The sequence below is a fragment of the Protopterus annectens genome, chromosome 9.part0 (genome assembly GCF_019279795.1).
Source record: "Protopterus annectens isolate FY-2018-M chromosome 9.part0, PAN1.0, whole genome shotgun sequence".
Classification (NCBI taxonomy): Eukaryota; Metazoa; Chordata; order Ceratodontiformes; family Protopteridae; genus Protopterus; species Protopterus annectens.
The window spans coordinates 1,073,208,351-1,073,227,713 of record NC_056743.1 but is presented as its reverse complement, the minus strand read 5'-3'; the positions used below and the strand labels follow the sequence as shown (position 1 = coordinate 1,073,227,713).

General features: G+C 42.5%; 1 protein-coding gene across 1 annotated transcript in view; it reads right to left on the bottom strand.

Annotated features, from left to right (window-relative positions):
* Window positions 1–11,292: 11,292 nt before the first annotated feature.
* MYG1 (MYG1 exonuclease) overlaps window positions 11,293–19,363 on the bottom strand; it is a 1,051,322-nt gene continuing 1,043,251 nt past the window's right edge. The window contains exon 7 of the mRNA XM_044083894.1: window positions 11,293–11,563. Within this exon, the coding sequence (XP_043939829.1) occupies window positions 11,377–11,563 (187 nt within the window). The 3' untranslated portion in view covers window positions 11,293–11,376. The remainder of the gene's footprint in view (window positions 11,564–19,363) is intronic.

Sequence of the window (19,363 nt, the reverse complement as noted above, 5' to 3'; positions counted from 1 at the left end):
TACCATTGTATCTTTCTCATGTGGTGTCTTGTCAGGGGTATCATTAGAATCATAGAAGACACGAGACCCAAAATCCTGAGGTAGTCCATCACAGTGACTGAAATTTGAGTGTAAAACCTTAGAAATACATCTAAATATATATCTATTTTTCCCGTGGAAGAAAAGTTCTCTTTGAATCTAAGTGTCTAGTTGACATCCCAAGAACACAAATCCTATGCAGAAGTCAAGGCAGACTTTTGAATGTTCTCTTGGAATCCCAGTTTGTGCAAGAGGTCTCTCACTCAAGAGGGAGAGAATCTTAGTACTTTGAAAAAGACTCTTGAAAGGTAAGCAAGTCAACTAAATTTGGAAAAATATGGAAGCCCTCGAGCCTGCAATGAGCTATAACTAGAGCTAGACACTTTGCAAACACACTTGGTGCAGTAAATAGTCCAAAGCGTAAGGCAGAAAACTGACAATGTGATCCAGACACACAAAACCTTAAGACATGTCTGAAGTCTGGATGAATAGGGGATAGTGATGATAACCATCTTTTAAGTCTAATGTTACCAGGAAACTTGAAAGAGGAATAAGAGGTAATAGATTGTGAAGTGACATAATTCTGAATTTGAGCAGTATCACAAACAAGTTTAGGGGGGAAAAAAAAAAAGATGCAGAACTGGTCTCCAAGCATATTCTTTTGGCATTAGTAAAAACCCTTCCCAACTTGGGAAGGTGGTACTGGTTCGATCATTCCCTGAGACAGCACATGATAGAGAACTGGAGAGAAAAAAAAGTCTGATCTGCAGGATGAGGAATGACCCCATGGAAAGGAGGAATTTCATCTCACTGCCACGTGAAACCTTAATGAATGATTTTTAGAACCCATTTGTCTGAAACAATTGTTGTTAAACAGAAAAATGGAGATTCAGACTTTCTGGGAAAAAAAGGGGGCCAGGGTAGGAGAGGGTCACAATGTCCATTGAACAGTCATTTAGACTTGTTGGACTGCCCTTGTTTTTGGGAGTTGCAAGGCTTCTTTTTGGAACCCCCTTACCATTTCTTGTTAAATGTCTGTTTAACTGTACTTTGTTGAGCCTGTTTATTCTTTTTGCCAAAACTGGATGAGGAGTCAGAGAACCCCCTAGAAAACTTTGGAAAAGGAGGGTTGAAAAATCTTAGAGATTACCTCTTTGATCACACTTTTTGATCACTTCTGCAGCAGAGAAGCCAAAAACTAAATCTCTATCCAAAGGGGAATTAAAAATCTCATTTTTAATAACATCCGGGACGTTCTGAGAATGCAAACCCCCTCAAAACATTACCAGTAGCCATAGCCCTGGAAGAAGTAGCAGCAGAATTATACAGACATTTTAAACAATGAGTAGCGACCTGTGCAACAGAGGAAACTAAATTATTTACAGCAGATTTTTACTCACAAGAAGAAACTAAAGATAAAACATTCCTTATACTTTCACAATTAGTCAGAACAAACTAACACGAGCCTGACTCTTCAAAATTCTGAAAATCAAAGTTGCAGGACATCCTTATCAGAAAGAATAGGATTGGAAGTAAAGTACAGTTTTGTACCTACCATAAATGCAGATGTCCGAACTGGATAGCATCTGCAATCATAACAAATGGGTTGTCCTGTCGTCAGGCAGCCCTTCGGTCGGCCGGATTCCAAAGTCTGGGTCCGGCTTCGGCTGATGTCGCACCTCACCCGACATCATCTCAGCTGGTCTTCGGGTATAAAGGCATCAGCCGACGCCATTTTCCTCAGTGTTTCTTGCCCCAGATGCCAGTTGCCCTCTTGGAAGGCTAAATTTTGGATAAATGCCAATGTTTCCAAAAATGTAGAAGGCAAACACAAAAAATAAGCATGTATGTACATATATACAAACAAATACACCATAAGAGACTCCCCCCCAGCTAGCTATTAGGAGGGTAAATACCCTAGGAGTACCACAGAGGGGAAGGAGGGTGGGTAATCCTGACTGCAGATGCTATCCAGTTCGGACATCTACATTTATGGTAGGTACAAAACTGTACTATGTCCTTCATGGATGCATCTGCAGTCATAACAAATGGGTAGAATACCATAGCCAAGCTAGGGGTGGAGGAAGAAAAATTATGGTGTAGTTAGGATCCCTTGCAGTACAGCAGTGGCAAACCCTGCTCGGGATCTAGAGTATAGAGGTAAATTATAATGCTTGGCAAATGTATGCACGGAGGTCCAAGTAGCCGCCTCAATAATGTCCTTGGTTGCCACTCCTCGTAAGAAAGCTGTGGTAGTGACTGTAGCCCTTGTAGAATGAGGTCTTATGTTCTGTAGAATTGGTTTTCCATGGTAGGAGTAACAGAATCTTATGCAATGTCCTATCCATTTGGAGATTGTCTGTTTGGAAATTGCTTTTCCTTCCCTTCCTGTTGCAAAGGCTACTAAAAGCTGGTCAGTTTTTCTGTTACTTTTGGTTCTGTCCAGGTAGTAGCGTAACTGCCTATGTACATCCAAGGTATGCAGCAGTCTTTCCCCCCTGTTCTGTGGATTGGGAAAGAAGGTAGGAAGGTGGATTGCCTGGTTTAAAGACACTCTGGATACCACCTTAGGCATAAATGTAGGATTAGTTCTCATGGACACCCTATCTTGATGGAAGATTAGGAAGGGTTGCACTGCCATTAAGGCCTGTAGTTCAAACCCTCCTTGCTGAAGTAATTGCCAGTAGGAAAGCAGTTTTCCATGACAGGTGTTGCAGATCTGCTGTTGCTGCTGGTTCAAACGGAGGGAGTGTCAACTTTTCTAGCACAAAGTTCAAGTCCCATGCTGGTAATGGTGGTTTCCTAGGAGGTTTTACATTCTTGATCCCTCTGAGGAACTGCCTGAGTAGAGGATGCGAAAAGACAGGTGGATCAAGCTGTATTCTGCTGAAATAGCTGATGCATGTATCTTGATGGAGGAATAGGACAGGCCTGTATGCAGAAGCTCTGCCAAGTACTCCAGAATGTTAGCAATATCTATGTTCGACACATCTTTTCCTCTTTCAGTACTCCAAATGACAAACCTTTTCCATTTTCCTGCATAGTTCCTTCTTGTTGAAGGTCTGCGGGCTTCAAGGATAATGTCTTTAACCCTTTGGGAAAGGTCTGGGTTAGTTGCTGCTATGTGATGTTCCAGGCAGTCAGTTGCAAGGTTTTTAGGTTTGGATGCATGATGTTGTAGTTGTTCTGAGTTAACATCAAAGGCATCAGGAGTATTGACCACATTCTCTCCCGAGACATGCTCCTCAGCAATGGGTACCAGTGTTGTCTTGGCCAATTCGGAGCTATCAGGATTATCCTTGGACGTTCCTCTTTGATTTTCAGTAGTACCTTGTGCATCAAGGGAAGAGGTGGAAATGCATATGCTGTCAGGCCTTTCCAGCTGAAGGATAGAGAGTCCACCTTCCATGCAAGTGGGTGGAATGTCCTTGTGCAGAATTTTTTGAGCTGGTGATTGAGTGGGGATGCGAATAGATCTATTTGTGGCATTCCCCATTTCTTTGTGATGGCCTTGAAGATGTCCGGGTGTAGCATCCATTCGTGAGCATCCGAGGTGGTTCTGCTTAACATGTCTGCTAGGGTGTTCTCTTTTCCTGGCACAAATATTGCCTGTAACTGGATGTTGTAGCTCAGAGCCAGATTCCAAAGGTCCAAAGTCATTCTGCATAGGGGGTATGAATGAGTGCCTCCTGTTTGTTGATGTACCACATGACTGTGGTGTTGTCTGTCCTTATCATCAAATGGCCTTCTTTGAGGAATGGTATGAATTTTGGATTGCCAGTTTTACTGCCAGCATTTCTTTCGGTTTATGTGCAGGTGCAGCTGGTCTTGAGTCCACAATCCTTGTATGCATTTGTCCAGCATGTGCGCCCCCCATCCTAGGTCTGAGGCGTCCGTTGTGATGGTTTGGCTTGCTCGAAAGTTGTGGAAGGGTAAGCCTGGGTTTGACTGGCATGCTTGAGCCCACCATAGGAACTCCTGTTTTAGGCATGGGATTAGTGGGATTTCTGTTTCTAAGCTGTGCCTGTGTTGAGACCATAAATTCTTTAGGTACCACTGTAGCTTTCTCATATGCAGTCTGGCATGTGGGACCAAGATTATGCATGATGCCATGAAGCCCAAGGCCTGCAGAACTTTTCTTGCTGTTAGTTTGTTCTGCTTTGTTAATGCCAAGAAGTAAAGAGGGAGTTCTTTTGTTTTTCTGCAGTTAGGAATGCCATTTGTTTTACTGTGTCCAATTCCGCACCCAAGAATGTTCTTGTTTGGGATGGTATCAGCCTTGACTTTTGTAAATTGACTGTGTATCCCAGGGCTTGTAGCAAGTAAATGACCCTTTGTAAATCTGTTGTCAGCTTGCTTTTGTTGTCCGCTTGTAACAGGCAGTCGTCCAGGTATGGATAAATTTGGATTCCCTGTAGTCTGCAGTGAGCGATTACTGATGCCAGGCATTTTGTGAATACTCTGGGCGCAGTAGATAAGCCAAAGGGCAATGCTGAGAATTGATAATGCTCTGATCCTGCAAGAAATCTGAGGTATCTTCTGCAATTTGGTCGAATGGGGACGTGCAGGTATGCCTCCTTGAGATCTAGAGTTACCAGCCAACACTCCTTGCCCAGCATGGGAAGAAGTTGCTGTAGGGTCAGCATTTTGAATTTTGGGACGATGATGTATGTGTTTAAGATGGACAGGTCGAGAATAGGTCTCCAACTTTTCTCTTTTCTTGGTACTAGGAAGAGTCTGGAGTAGAATCCTTTGCCCTGTTCTGTTATTGGTACTCTTTCCACAGCTCTCATCTTTGCTAATTTCGCTATCTGCTGCAGAGCTTCTGTTTTTTGATTTGGAGGTAGGTTTGGCATTCCTCTTTTTACTGGTAAGTTGTGGAAGTGGAACCGGTAGCGTTGGTCTATGGTTTGCAAAATCCACTTGTCTTTTGTGATATAGTGCCAATTTTTCGAAAATAAGGCTAACTTTCCGCCTAAAGGTGCTGCTATTTGCTCCCTGGTAGGCGGTGTCAAAGCCAAGTCACTGTGATTGTCCTGTTGCAGTGGCAGTGGTTGTGTCTGTGCCTCGGTTATTGCCTTGCCACTGTCGTCCTCTGTAGGCACCTCCTCTGGATTGATTTCTGCCTCTAGAGCGTCTATTCCTGCCCCTTTGGGATTTTGTGGAGTCTGGAAAGGACCAATTTTGGCAGGCCAGTTCCTGCTAAACCTTGGGGCTGAACCTGTAAGAAATCTTTAACTGTTTGTACAGATTTTGCCTTTTCTTCCATTTTCTTCATTACTTGCTGGGCAGGTGTACCAAATAGACTGGCCTTATCCATAGGAGCATCTAACAGCTTTGCTTTAACATGATCCGGTAAGACCTGTTCTTTCAACCATGCATGCCTTCTTATCACTGTGCCAGTCATGGCTGATCTAAATGAAGCCTCCAGTGCATCATAGCCACATTTTAAGGAATGGTTACTAACCTGTTGGATGTTATTCACCATTTCTAATACATATTTCTTATCTAAGGATTCATCAGAGGACAGTTTTTAGTTAACTGATCAAGCATAAACTCTTGGTATTGGATCATATGAAACTGACAGTTTAAAGCTCTAGCTGAGAGAGTAGCAGAGGTGTAAACTTTTTTCCCCCATCTCTCTAAGGACCTGGATTCCCTTTCAGAAGGAATAGGGTTTTGCTGAGGTCGAGGCTACTGCCTTAGGCCCCTGGGATATAGTTTCGGATCTGCAAGTGGGGCCTTGTATAGGTGGTGATGAGTGTCTGGCACCCTGTAAAATCTATCTGGTTTGGCAGGGGCTGGAGGTAAAGAATCAGGAGCAGTGCAAACATCATTAAATGCATCATCCACAACAGGCAGTACAGGAGGTATAGCTAAGGGCCTATGTTGTGGTAAGTGCAGAAAAGTCCTAAGCCTTTTCTTGAATCTGAGAAATCTTGTCCCTGCCATTGGAATTGTTCTCTCATGGCATGTAAGGTTTCCCCAAAGGAAAATTCCTCTGGTGGAGAGGCAGCTGGAATGGATTCTTCAGCATCGGAATCTTCATAAGTAGAAAAAGGAGCCTCTGGCTGGTCTGTAATGTCTGAGTCATCCGCAGAATCATCAGAGGACACTGGCTCAGGGGGCTCTGCTCTAGGTCTCTTTTCTGGGGGCTGAGAGGCCCTGTCTGGGTGAGATTAGGATCCCCTAATTAAGGATATTAAATCCTCTGTCAGAGTAAGCATTTGTGAACTTGAAGTGGGCCTGTGTGAGGGGGGGGCTTAACAGGCACTGATTTAACAGATTTGGCTGCTTTAGCCCTGGCAAAGGCCTTAATAGACATGGCTGCAGGAGGCCTAGCAGCACCACGTGCTGGGGTAGAGACATCCAAAGGGATGGTGTCTGATAAATCACTAGGAACCACAATTGTAGGCAAAATTTCTGAGGCCAATTCAACTAAGGTAGCAGGAGCCTCAGTAGTAGTCATGGATTCGGCTGAAGATTGACCGGTTTTCTCGGTTTCGGCCGAAACCGAGACACTCGTGGCTTGCTTAACTGTGGTTTCGGCCGAAACCACGGACCGCGAGTGTCGGTCTTTTTCTTTGCGTTTTTTAACAATTTGGGTAGTCGGAGGATCCGACGGCATAATGCACGCAAAATCTGAGCCGAAAAACTGTTCAGCAAACTCCGACCGACGCCTAAGCGTTCGTCGGTTGAAGGAAGCACAGGCCGAACAGGCTGCTACGTCGTGGTCTGGGCCTAAGCAAGGCAGACAGTAAGAGTGGAAATCTTTATGAGGTATTTGTTTCCCACAAGTTAAACAGTTATTGACTTTTTCTGACATCGGCTGAGGCAAGAAAGAGTCCCCAACGGGGTACTTAGCTTTTTAGAAGTCTTCGAAGTAGTATCCGGTAGTAGTAATCTCTGGATCTGACCGACCGGCACTTGCGAACAGCTTCTGCTTCGGGCGCCACGCGGCAAGAAAGACGGAGGAAAATGGCGTTGGCTGATGCCTTTATACCCGAAGACCAGCAGAGATGACATCGGGTGAGGTGCGACATCAGCCGAAGCAGGACCCAGACTTTGGAATCCGGCCGACCGAAGGGCTGCCTGACGACAGGACAACCCATTTGTTATGACTGCAGATGCATCCATGAAGGACATCTAAGTGTTTAGCAGCAGTGGGATCAACTAAATATGTAGCTGCTGGGTCATGTTTGGGAACAGCGTATAAAAACTTTAAAGACTGAGGAACTTTATACATCCTATCTGCCTTTATAATGGCAGCTGGCTGGTTATCAGGAAAATTTAGGCAGTACACACACACACATCCTCTAAAGCAGGAAGAGCAGGAGGAATGGGTGTACATTCAGGAAATTGCTTTTGTAACAACTCTTAGTATTTTCTGAGGGACTGAGAACATTCAGTGTTCTCCCACTGAAAACAATGGCACATTCTATCAACAGTCTCAGAGAAAGAGATCTCCCGCCAAAGGAAGAATCAGAAATGAAGCTCTTCCTCAGAGTCTGAATCAACCCCTTCATCTTTCTGTTCATATTCAAAATCTTGAAGCTCTTCAGGAAAAGACGTATCCCTCTTTCTTTTGCCAGAAATTATGTTACATGAAGGATCAATAACCTGAATTAAACCATGAACCAGACCCAGTAAACTACTCCCAAAGAAATTTAAGGAGGAATAGACACACACTTTAAGTTTTTGGTTTCTTTTTGTCGGGAAAAATGGGGCCAATTGTGTTACTAATGGCAGCAGCAGATCCACTGGGAATGAGCAGAGCATTCTGACACAGGGAAGACTCTCTGTTCCCTCTCTCAGGACCTACAAAGTGTCTCTTCCTTGCCCACTGAAGGGACACCAATAGCTGCAGAGGGTGTGGCTTACCCCCAGTCCACAGAAGCTGTAAGTGCTACACCAGAGGGATTTAGGGTAAAAGCTGAGTGGCCTGGGATATAATAAATGAAGGGTCACTTGCCTGCAGCCAAGGCAAATTGCTAGCCTGCTGTGGTGACAATGGCTGTTTACTTAACATTTTCTTTTTGTGGCTGGAATATCGACCATGGGACCAGTAATTTGTTCCATGGTCAAGCCACAAAGTTAAAAGCTCTTTAAACCACTTTGTAAATCCCAAAAAAGTAAAATAAACACAGTTTTCTCCACAGGAACAAAAATTGGTTTTCAGTTACTTTATAGCACTTTTAAACTGACAGGAAAAAAATACTCCCATTTAAAAGTATGATACAGTCTCATGACAGTTCATTAAAACACAAACCTCCTAGCTTTAAAATAACTTTCCTGAAGAGGAAAGTGATAAAACACAAACAATATTTAGAAAATGGGAGGTTCCCCCCAAATGGAACTTATCTGCCCAGCAGCACCAAGTCTACCATCAATCCTCAAATGCCTCAGACGAGCATACTCTTTGGCAACAATAAAGCTCTGAAGGTCTTGGTGCCCAGACTTGGCTTCTAGTCAGCTCAAGCTGGCTATTATTTTGGGTGCGTGAAAGGTGCCATAAAGCTTTGAAAGCTGGTCAGCTGTTATAGCCTTGGCAGGATATAACTCATATAGATAAGGCTACTGAGCAGTCATCAATATGATGAACATCCAAGGTAAAAGGTAATAGAGTGGGGTAAGACCAAAAAGTTTGGACTGAAGTTTAGAGACAGCCTTCCTTACCAGGGATTGATGGAGTATAGACAAAGCAAAAAGAATAAGAGAGTCTTACATGAAAGACCTGCTCTGGTAGAATTTTTAGTTGAGTCTACAGCTAAAGCAGCTGTGAAAAATGGATAATTAGTAGGACATATAAAATACTGTAGTGTTTACAAGGGAACAGTGGAAAAGCATATATAAATGGCTTCCAAGTATACAAAAAAAAAATCCAGGTGGTTTATGATTTCTGCTTGGAAGTGTTTGCAGAGATATTTTTATATACCTAGCAGACTTCAAAGAAAACTTCCTCAAGCAGATAGCAAATGTTGGAGGTGTGATGGGGAAAAAGAGCTAAATGGGAACATGTTTTTTTGGGGTGTAGAGAGCTGGCATATTTTAAAACTTTACTGAATACTGTGTCAGAAATATTGAGAGAGCAAACTGTTGTAATTAAAATGATTTTTTTAAGCTGGGATACAGGATCTGAATTACCTAGATATAATAGAGGGTTACTAAGTTTAATTCTATTGGCTGCCAAAAAAGCAATTACTAGAAAACTGAAATCAAAATCTAAACCAACAGTATTTGAAGTACTGAATATTGAGAGAGAGAAAAACAACTGGCAATGGGAACTTTAGAAATCAGAATGAGCAAAGTACATAGAAATACATGGAATTTATGGGAATAATGCAAGCAAAATAATGTTTCGGAGGAGGAGTGAGGTTTAAGGTAAGGCCTACATTTTTGTAATTTATGTAAAGTTGGACTAAATGAGAGTTATTGTAAAGAAAGAAAATGTAATGTATGCAAATGAGAAAACTGTTAAACACGGTTTGTTTTCTGTTAATGTATGTGTACCTATGTCTTAAGTGATAATTTAATAAAGGCGTTTAAAACAAAGAATTCTAATAATGCAACTCTCTTCTGAAGGAAAGGGGAATGCAGTTGGGGTGGGGAGCGGAAGGGAAAAACACAGCTTCTGGAGATAATGCCGAATATCTGCTTGTTACATGCGACGGCCACTTATTCTGTCAGGTGGATGAACAACCCCCAAATGCCATGAAGTGGAACAGTTGGGCAACATCTCACGGAGTCTGCTACTGCCTCACTGATTGAGGACTACAAAAACTCTGACTGGGTCAAGAATTTCTACTATTTGGTGAACATCTGCCATGGTTCTTCCTGTCTTTTGAAAAACCTGATGCTGGTTGCCATGCCTGAACAGCTTTTGATGTTACATCTTAGTATCATTTATGCCTGGGGAAGGAACAGTTTTTATTTATATATATATATATATATATATATATATATATATATATGTGTGTGTGTGTGTGTGTGTGTCTGTCTTTGTATATGTATATATATCTGTGGTAAACATCACACCAACAATTGTAAAGGGTTTACATTTCTTTTTGCTATATTCTACTTTAGCCTTAACTTGCAAATGAAAAGGGCATTAAGAAAAGAAGGCTTGAAATTTCAGTAGCTCCAGGCATGGTGGTGTACAATTCATTAGACATCGATCATCCTCACTGCACCATCCAAAGCACAAAGATCAGAGCACATGGTGACACTGCTCACTGTAGAAAAAATAAATGCATGTCAGGATGGATCTGCACAGAGTTCTTTGTTACAGACCCATTCCACTACATCAGATATTGACACCACATAAGATTTACCTGGTTAGTAAGCAAGTTCAAACGTAAATGACACACTGATCGGTTTCCCAAAGTGAAGATTCTCCTGCAACTCCTTTTCTGGGGGGGCTCTGTGATACTACAGCCTTCTTTAGGGCACATATGGTAGCAATCAGGATTGGTTCTATGGGAAGGTGCTTCTAATGCTGTCTTGATCCAAAAAAGCCATAAATGCTCTTCATAAAAGATCTAGACAGTAACACTTTAGCTAGTCTAACAAATCTCTCATTCTGAGACCATACTCAAAAAAGAATCCTTGGAAAATTGATAAAAGAAGAGGTTATCAGGAGAATCTGTATTCCATTTCAGTGATAAGATGACCTCAATCTTCTCCAAGTGTGTCTAATGTGAAAAAGACAATCCCTATCACCAAGCAATCCTAGAGATGATATCAAATGTAAGCCCCTGTCAACCTACCCTACGTGACACACAGAGAACAAAATACTGCTCCTTCAAAACTACTGAATGTGAGACTGACAATCTCTCTAATTGGCAGTGCCAGACAAAATACCAGAAGTGGGCTCAATTTTACCCACTCTAAAACTTCCTTTCAACATACCTGTCTTCTGGACCTTGATCCAGCATATGTAAGTACATATCGGAATTTCTAAAAGGTATTTATGGCTTATATTTATTAATACTGATGTATTCCTTAATGCCAGTAAATGGCTTCTGGCTTAAATTAGGAAAAGAACAAGAATACTCATAATTAAGGTCCAGCTGGCACCAGCATGGTTAAAGGGAGTCAAGGCTCACCGGAAATTTGGTATTGAAATAAATTTACCATGTGTAAAGCAGCAGCAGAAAGAAATCATACTCAGCATCCACTTCAAAAGTATTCTTAAAGTAAGACTCTACTTTATCTCTTTCATTCCAGTGTAAAATTTGGTACCATATCACATTCAAATAAAACAAACACACAAAATGAAAGATAAAAGCTGGAATTTTATTTTTATTAAACTGAAAAGGGGAACAAATGTACACATTTTTAAAAAACAAGCATTGTATCTTAGCTTCCACTGGAAGCAGACTGAGAAGCAGCTTGCAGTGTTCGGCGAGCCATCTCCAAAGCCCCCTCCTTGGTTTGGTTTCCACCAATGAAGCCACTGGCATGGACAAAGATGCAACCTGGAATTCCACTAACTTTGGAAAGTTCCTCATCACGGACACCACGCCACTGTTCCAAAAGAGGTAACCTGTAAACAGATAAAAACAATCAGTCCAGGTTGGATGAACTACACACTGGTAAATGCTTGGTTAAATAAGCCTAGCATATTTTAACACAGAAACTTTGCATTCCTTTTGCAGTTCACTTTAGAATTGCCGTGCACATAATTTGTTCCCCGCAGTCTCTCTTAAGAGACTAGACTTTATTCTATAATTCTTATGTTATTTAATGTTACGTAATATCGACTTTCACTGGTAAAAAAAAATCACCTACCACATCAATCTTCTCACCTGTCTTTCCTCCTCTTACTTCAATCATCTGTCCAATACTCTCACCTTCAATGTAACTTAAAGGATCACTGTAATGGCTACATCTGACTAACTTTCAAAAGTGCTCACAATGTATTTATCTCTCACTGTTAAATTACAGTTGCACTGAAGCCATGCACCTGCACTTTTGTATTTTAATTTTATTTCTTGAATGACTGTCTGATTCAGATGGTCAAATGTCTGCCAAAAGCCAGGAGAGAAGCAAAAATACAAAAGAATAAATATGTTAGTATTCTGTAGCATAGTACACATTAATAGGCATACCAAACAATACAGCTATTTCAAAGGCAACAGAAAAATCTGTAATACAGTAAAATACCATAATACAGCATTAAAATGGACAAAATAACATGTTACAGGTTACTGTTTCTTCATCTCATGAATGACCAATTTAACCAAGAAGACAATAAATAAGAAGTGTGATTGATTTTACTGTAACAGTAAGTAGCCAAGAGTGGTTCCCCTACAAAATACTAATGGCAAACTCCAATAAGTCATACAAAAGAGACTGACTAGTCAAATCACCACAAAAATCACAAATTCAAGTTTTTTGTAGGGAGACAAGCCACCCCACACCCCACCACTTACTTCACAAACACTATCTCACAGTCATGCAACTGAGGAGAAAATTGAAACACTGATGACACTTAAGGAGTAATATAGCTCTCACTGTTCCAATTATACAAGGGGAAACACTTTCAGAAACTTGTAAAATCAATTTGTAAACTGATATGCTGGTATTCATTGGATTACATTTCCCTGGCATATAGGGAAACCACCTGTCAGCATCTTCTGCATATCATTGAACAAAGGAAATCTCCAGTAAGAGGTTATCTAGATTATCTGAGCAGCACCAGTCAGAAAACACTTACTTGTTACCAAAGGGAGCTTCATATGCTAGGGAAAAAACAGTTATGGGACAGGACCTGTTGCTCACAGTTCTTTTCTCTTTTAATGTCATGCAAGAAACTATTGAGCTGTGTAAAAAAACTGCATTTCACCGTTCCAATATTCCACAGCAATATCCTCTGGTGAAGAGCTTAAAACTAATGGGCATCTGACCTAGCACAGACAAGAAGAGCTCTGATGGGTGTTGGCCAGACAGACAGAGACAGAAGATCCTAACCCAATAGGATTCAAATCAAGCTGACAGCACCTCAATTTGACATTTAACCTAAAGGACAGCATCTTGGACATTTCACAAGGCTCCTGACTGTTTTAAATGCTGTAGACTAAGCAAAATACAAGCTCAAATAAACTTAAGCTGTTGCAAAAGTACAGTTTTGTACCTACCATAAATGTAGATGTTCGAGTGTTCACCCTGCTGCAGTCATCACACTTGGGTTATCCTGTAGTCAGGCGGTCCCGCAGTCAGCCCGAATTCCAAAGTCTTGGTCCGCGTCGGTTGCTGTCGCTTCTTCCCTGATGTCATTGCGCCAGGGGTATATAAGAGGCATCTGACGCCATTTTCTTCAATTTTTCTTGCCCCAGATGTCAGGTGCCCCCAAAAGGTAGGCAAAATATATATATATATATATACACATATGGCTATATAAAAATAAAACAAAACCCTTAGGTACAAGCAAATACACCACAGAGGTAGAATAGGATAAAGTGGTAGAGATAAGTTCAGCTAGTTCAGAGGGGATGGAGGGAGGGTAACCTGGACTGCAGCAGGGTGAACACTCGAACATCTACATTTATGGTAGGTACAAAACTGTACTATGTTCATCGTGTTACCCTGCTGCAGTCATCACACTTGGGTTGAATCCCAAAGCTAAGGAGGGGAGGTGGAGTCAAACAGGGTTAGAAGAAGCTAGTAGGCCCTGCAAAACTGCAGTGGCAAAACCAGCTCTAGTCTTAGAGTAAAGAGGTAAGTGATAGTGTTTGGTGAAGGTTTGCACTGAACTCCAAGTAGCAGCTTCCAGAATATCCTTGGTTGGCACTCCCCTGAGAAAGGCTGCTGATGTAGCTGTAACTCTGGTGGAGTGGGACCTAATGTTAGCAGGTACTGGTTTCCCATGATGTGTGCAGCAGAAACGTATGCAATGTCCTAGCCATTTAGAAATGGTCTGTTTTGAGATAGCTTTTCCTTGTGATCCTGTAGCATAGGCTACAAAGAGCTGGTCAGTTTTTCTGAAAGCCTTAGTTTTATCCAAGTAGTAACGTAATTGCTTGTGAATGTCCAAAGAGTGCAGGAGTCTTTCTCCTTTGTTCTGGGGATTTGGGAAGAAGGGGAGCAAGTGAATGGTTTGGTTTAAGGCCACACTGTAGAGAAACTCTGTCTTGATGAAAAATGAGGAAAGGTTCCACTGCCATTAGTGCCTGTAGCTCTGAGACTCTTCTAGCTGAGGTTATTGCTAGAAGTAGGGCAGTTTTCCATGAAAGAAATTTTAAGTCAGTTGAAAAAGCTGGCTCAAAGGGCGGCAGTGTAAGCTTTTCCAGGACAAAGTTGAGATCCCAAGTAGGTGTTGGAGCTCTCCTTGGTGGTCTTAAGTTCTTAGCCCCTCTGAGGTACTGTCTTAGGAGTGGATGTGAAAATAAAGGAGGATCCGTGCTATAATGAGCTGAAATTGCTGAGGCGTGGATCTTAATAGATGAAAAGGAAAGTCCTTTGTGCAACATCTCAGTTAAATATTGTAGAATCTGAGGAATGTTTGGCTCCAGGGGATTGCGCAAAATCTTTTCCATTTGTCTGAATAGGCTTTTCTGGTGCTGGGCCTCCTGGCCTCCAGAATGACATCCATAACAGCTTTGGATAAAGGTGTTGGCTGGTTGTTTAGGTAATTTGCCATGCAGCCAGGTTTAAAGTCTTGAGCTGGCTGTGTAGAATCAGATTGTCTCGCTGGGTGAGCAGGTGAGGAATTTGTGGCAAAATCCATGGTGGGCCCTGGGCCATGTTCCTTAAAATTGGATACCAATGTTGGCGTGGCCAGTCTGGTGCAACGAGAATCATTTGTGGCCTCTCTAATCTGACTTTCAGCAGTACCTTTGCTAGAAGAGGCAGTGGAGGGAAGGCATACACTGCTAATGTTTTCCAACTGAATGAGAGGGCGTCCACTTTCCAAGCTACTGGATGGAAAGTCCTTGTGCAAAATTTTGAAGTTGGTGGTTGTGGGGGCTTGCAAACAGATCTATGTCTGGGCATCCCCATCTTTGAGCTATCATTGTAAATACTTGTGGATCTAGTTTCCATTCGTGTGGATCCATGATGTTTCTGCTTAGGTCGTCTGCCAATGTGTTTTTCTTTCCTGGCAGGAATTGTGCTTGTAATTGAACCTGGTAAGACAGTGCAGTGTTCCACAAGGTCATTGCTTGCCTGCATAGAGGGTAGGAATGTGTGCCCCCTTGCTTGTTTATGTACCACATAACTGTGGTGTTGTCTGTCCTCATTAGTAGTTGTCCTGGGTGTAGAAGGTCCTTGAAAGTTGTTAGGGCATTCTGCACTGCTAGCATTTCTTTTTGATTGATATGCAGATGTCTCTGATCTGTAGTCCATTTGCCCTGAATGCACTGTCCTGCCATGTGTGCTCCCCAGCCATAGTCCGATGCATCCATTGTCATAGTTTGCCTGGCTGTGGGTAAGGTGAAAGGCTAACCGTTGTTGAGGTGACATGCCTGTGCCCACCATAGAAACTCCTGTTGAAGGCAGGGAATGAGTGGAATCATTGTTTCCAAGCTGTGGCTGTGCTGAATCCATACACTTTTCAGGTACCATTGTAATTTCCTCATATGCAGTTTTGCAAATGGTATTAGTAGTATGCAAGATGCCATGAATCCCAAGGCCTGCAGAATTTTTTTTGCAGGGAGTTGGGTCTTTGTTGCCATTATTTTGAAATATTGAAACAGCTGTCGTTGTTTGTCTGGTGTGAGATAAGCCATCCGGGCCGTTGTATTCAAGCTGGCACCCAGGAATATTATGTTTTGTGAGGGCACTAGTTTTGATTTCTTTTCATTTACTGTGTACCCTAGGCAACTTAGAAGGTGTTTAACAAATGCCAGATGCTGTAAAAGAATGTCCTTGCTTTCTGCTTGAATAAGACAGTCGTCCAGGTATGGGTATATTTGAATTCCTCTTTGTCTGCAGTATGCAATTACTGGTGCCAGGCATTTTGTGAAGACCCTGGGCGCAGTAGATAAGCCAAAGGGCAGTGCAGAGAATTGATAATGTGTTGAACCTGCAATGAAGCGGAGGTATCTTCTGCAATTTTGTCTGATAGGGACATGCAGGTATGCCTCCTTGAGGTCCAAAGTGACTAGCCAAGCATTCTTGCCCAGCATGGGAAGAAGCTGCTGTAGTGTTAGCATCTTGAATTTTGGCACTTGCAGGTAGGTGTTCAGATTTGAAAAATCCAGAATGGGTCTCCATGCTTTGTCCTTTCTTGGAACTAGGAAGAGTCTTGAGTAAAATCCTTGTCCTTGCTCCTGTGTAGGTACCTGTTGAATGGCTCTCATGTTCATGAGGGCTGTAATTTGTTTTTGTGCCTCTGCCCATTGATTTGGTGGCAGGTTTGGCATTCCTTTGATCCTTGGTAAGGTATGAAAGTGGAATCTGTATCCTTGAGAGACAATGTTTAGAACCCATTTGTCTTTTGTGATGATGTGCCAGTTGTCTGCAAAAAAATACTAGTTTTCCTCTCAAGGGTGTTGCCAGGAGAGATTTGCTTGGTAGTTTGAGGATAGAGTCATTGTGTCTGCCTTCTGCTAGCTTGGGGCCTGTCTTCTCCTCCTTTCTGGGTAGCAGAACCCCATTGGAGAGGTTTGCAAGGGCCCTGTGACTGACCTCTGCCCCTAGGGCGTCTGTATTTGCCCCTCTGTGATCTGTCTGAAGCTGGAAAGGACCAATTTTTTGTTGGCCAATTTCTGTTGAAGTGAGGGGGTTGTACCTGCAAGAAATCCTTGACTGTTTGTATAGATTTAGCCTTATCCTCCATTTTCTTTAAAACCTCTTCTGCTTTGACACCAAATAATACATCTTGTTGTAAAGGTGCATCTAATAATTTTGCTTTAACATGGTCAGGGAGGGTTTGTTCTTTTAATCAAGCATGTCTACGAATGACAGAGCCAGTAACAGCTGCTCTACAGGATGCTTCCAATTAATCAAATCCGCATTGTAAAGTATGCTTGCCCACCTGTTCTGTTGCATGCAACAGATCCTGCATTTCCTTGAATTCAAGCTGTTCTGAATGTGTGCTCATTTTTTTGTTTTAACTGAGACATCTGGAATTGTTGATATTTCAACATGTGAAACTGGCAATTTAATGCTCTCATAGCCAGAGTTGCAGATGTGTATATTTTCTTTCCCCATCTATCTAGGGCTCTGGAATTTCTTTCAGAGGTCACAGGATTTTTAGCCATAGAAGCTTTTGCTCCCTTAGGACCCTGGGATATGGTTTCTGGGTCAGCTATAGGGCTTTTATAAAGGAATTTGTGAGAGTCAGGTACTCTGTAGTATCTGTCTGGTTTGGCTGGAGCAGGAGGTAGAGAGTCTGTATTTAAACTAGACTCCAAGTAGACATCATCCACAATATCTAAAACAGGAGGGATAGCAAGAGGTCTGTGCTGGGGTAATAAAAGGAACTCTCGGAGCCTTTTCTTAGAGTCTGAGTAATCCTGGCCTTCCCAGTGGAAATGTTCCCTCATGGTATGTAATGTTTCCCCAAAGGAGTAGTCGTCAGGGGGAGATGCTGAGGGAATAGAGTCTTCAGCATCAGAATCCTCATAAGGTGGAAAAGTGTAATCCTGTTCCTCAGAAGAGTCTGAGGAGAGAGAAACCTGGTCAGAGGATGCATAATCCTCCTCTTGTCTTGTTCTTTTATCAGGAGGGGGATGGGAACCCCTAATAAGAGTAATTAAATCTTCAGCCATCTTAAGCATCTGTTTCTTAGGCATGGGGTCTTGACCTGTAAACTGATGGAACAGTTTTCTTAGGCTTTAAAGGAGTTTTAAGCTTAGCATAAGATTTAATGGTGAGTGTAGTCGGTCTGAAGACACCTTCGGCAACTGAAGGTGTTTCCTCTGCACCGGTGTCTAATTCTGCTCCGGTGTCGGTAGATGACTGCGTCGGCCTAGTAGACTCCGCTTGGGAGTCGGCAGCTATCTGGGGTTCCAGCTCTGCGGTCGTCAGGGGCTGCGTAGGCGCCTCACTGAAAACCAGAGAACCGGCGACAGGCCCAGCTGAGGCCTCGGGGTCTGGCTTATTCCTAGGCTGCCTGTCCTTATCCTTGCGTTTTTTATGAATTGCGGTCGTCGGCTGCCCCGACGGCATGATATAATTAAATTTCCTACCAAAATAATGCCGCACGAAGTCAAAACGGCATTTGATAGTGCGTTTATTAAACCTAGCGCAAAACCGACAACCTGTGACGTCGTGGTCTGGGCCTAGGCAAGGAATACAATAGGAATGGAAGTCCTTATGAGGTATTTGCTTCCCACAAGAAATGCAATTGTTAACTTTTTCTGACATCGGACTGAGGCAAGAAAATGTTCCCCAACGGGGTACTTAGCTTTAGTGAAGACTTCGGACTGAAATTCAAAATCGAAAATCTCAGGAGTCGGCCGACCGGCACTTGCGAACTGCTTCTGCTTCGGGCACCATGCGGCAAGAAAGACTGAAGAAAATGGCGTCGGATGCCTCTTATATACCCCTGGCGCACTGACGTCAGGGAAGAAGCAACAGCAACCGACACCGGACCAAGACTTTGGAATTCGGGCCGAATGCAGGACCGCCTGACGGCAGGATAACCCAAGTGTGATGACTGCAGCAGGGTAACACGATGAACATCTACAATAAATAAGAATGTTTTAACTTTGCAAACAATTTAAAGGAGAACCACACCCACTGACTGAAAAAAAACACATGTTGTTTTATCATGTCTTGATGTTTTCTACATGTTAACACCATTTTTGGATTCTATACACCTTTTTATATTTTAAATGTAATTCCAGAGTCTGCCCACATGGGATCTGGCATTTTGATTTTTTTAGTCTACTTCTAGGTATCCCACACTGCGGTGGTGGTGCTGCCACAGCATTGTCGCCTCACAGTTAGATGTTGCCCGTTCGATTCACAGTTAGAGCGTCTTCTGTGTGGCGACATGCGTGAATGGGCGTTCCTTCGTTGAAGGTTGTGTGTTAGGCCCAGCAAGCCAGCACGTAAAAATCTACTGCCAATCATTAGCGGACCGGAGTTCCGCTGTAGCGACCCCTATCTGGGAAAAGCCGAAACACACAACAACTTCTAGGTATCCCACAGTTGTGTTTAGCTTAAAAATATTATATCATAGCCCTTAAGCTCCTGCCCATTTTTATTGGTTAAAAGTTTGTAAAATGAATGAGTGACCTCTGATTTGCTCAGTTAATTGGTTGTTTCTACCTTTTAAATACTTATGTTTTTAACATTTAGATAAGATCTGAATAAGCATTCTTAGTAACCCAAAAGCGCTTATCTCGTTTTACTGACTTTATTGTTTTTATTAAAGTTCATGCAGGTAGCCGTG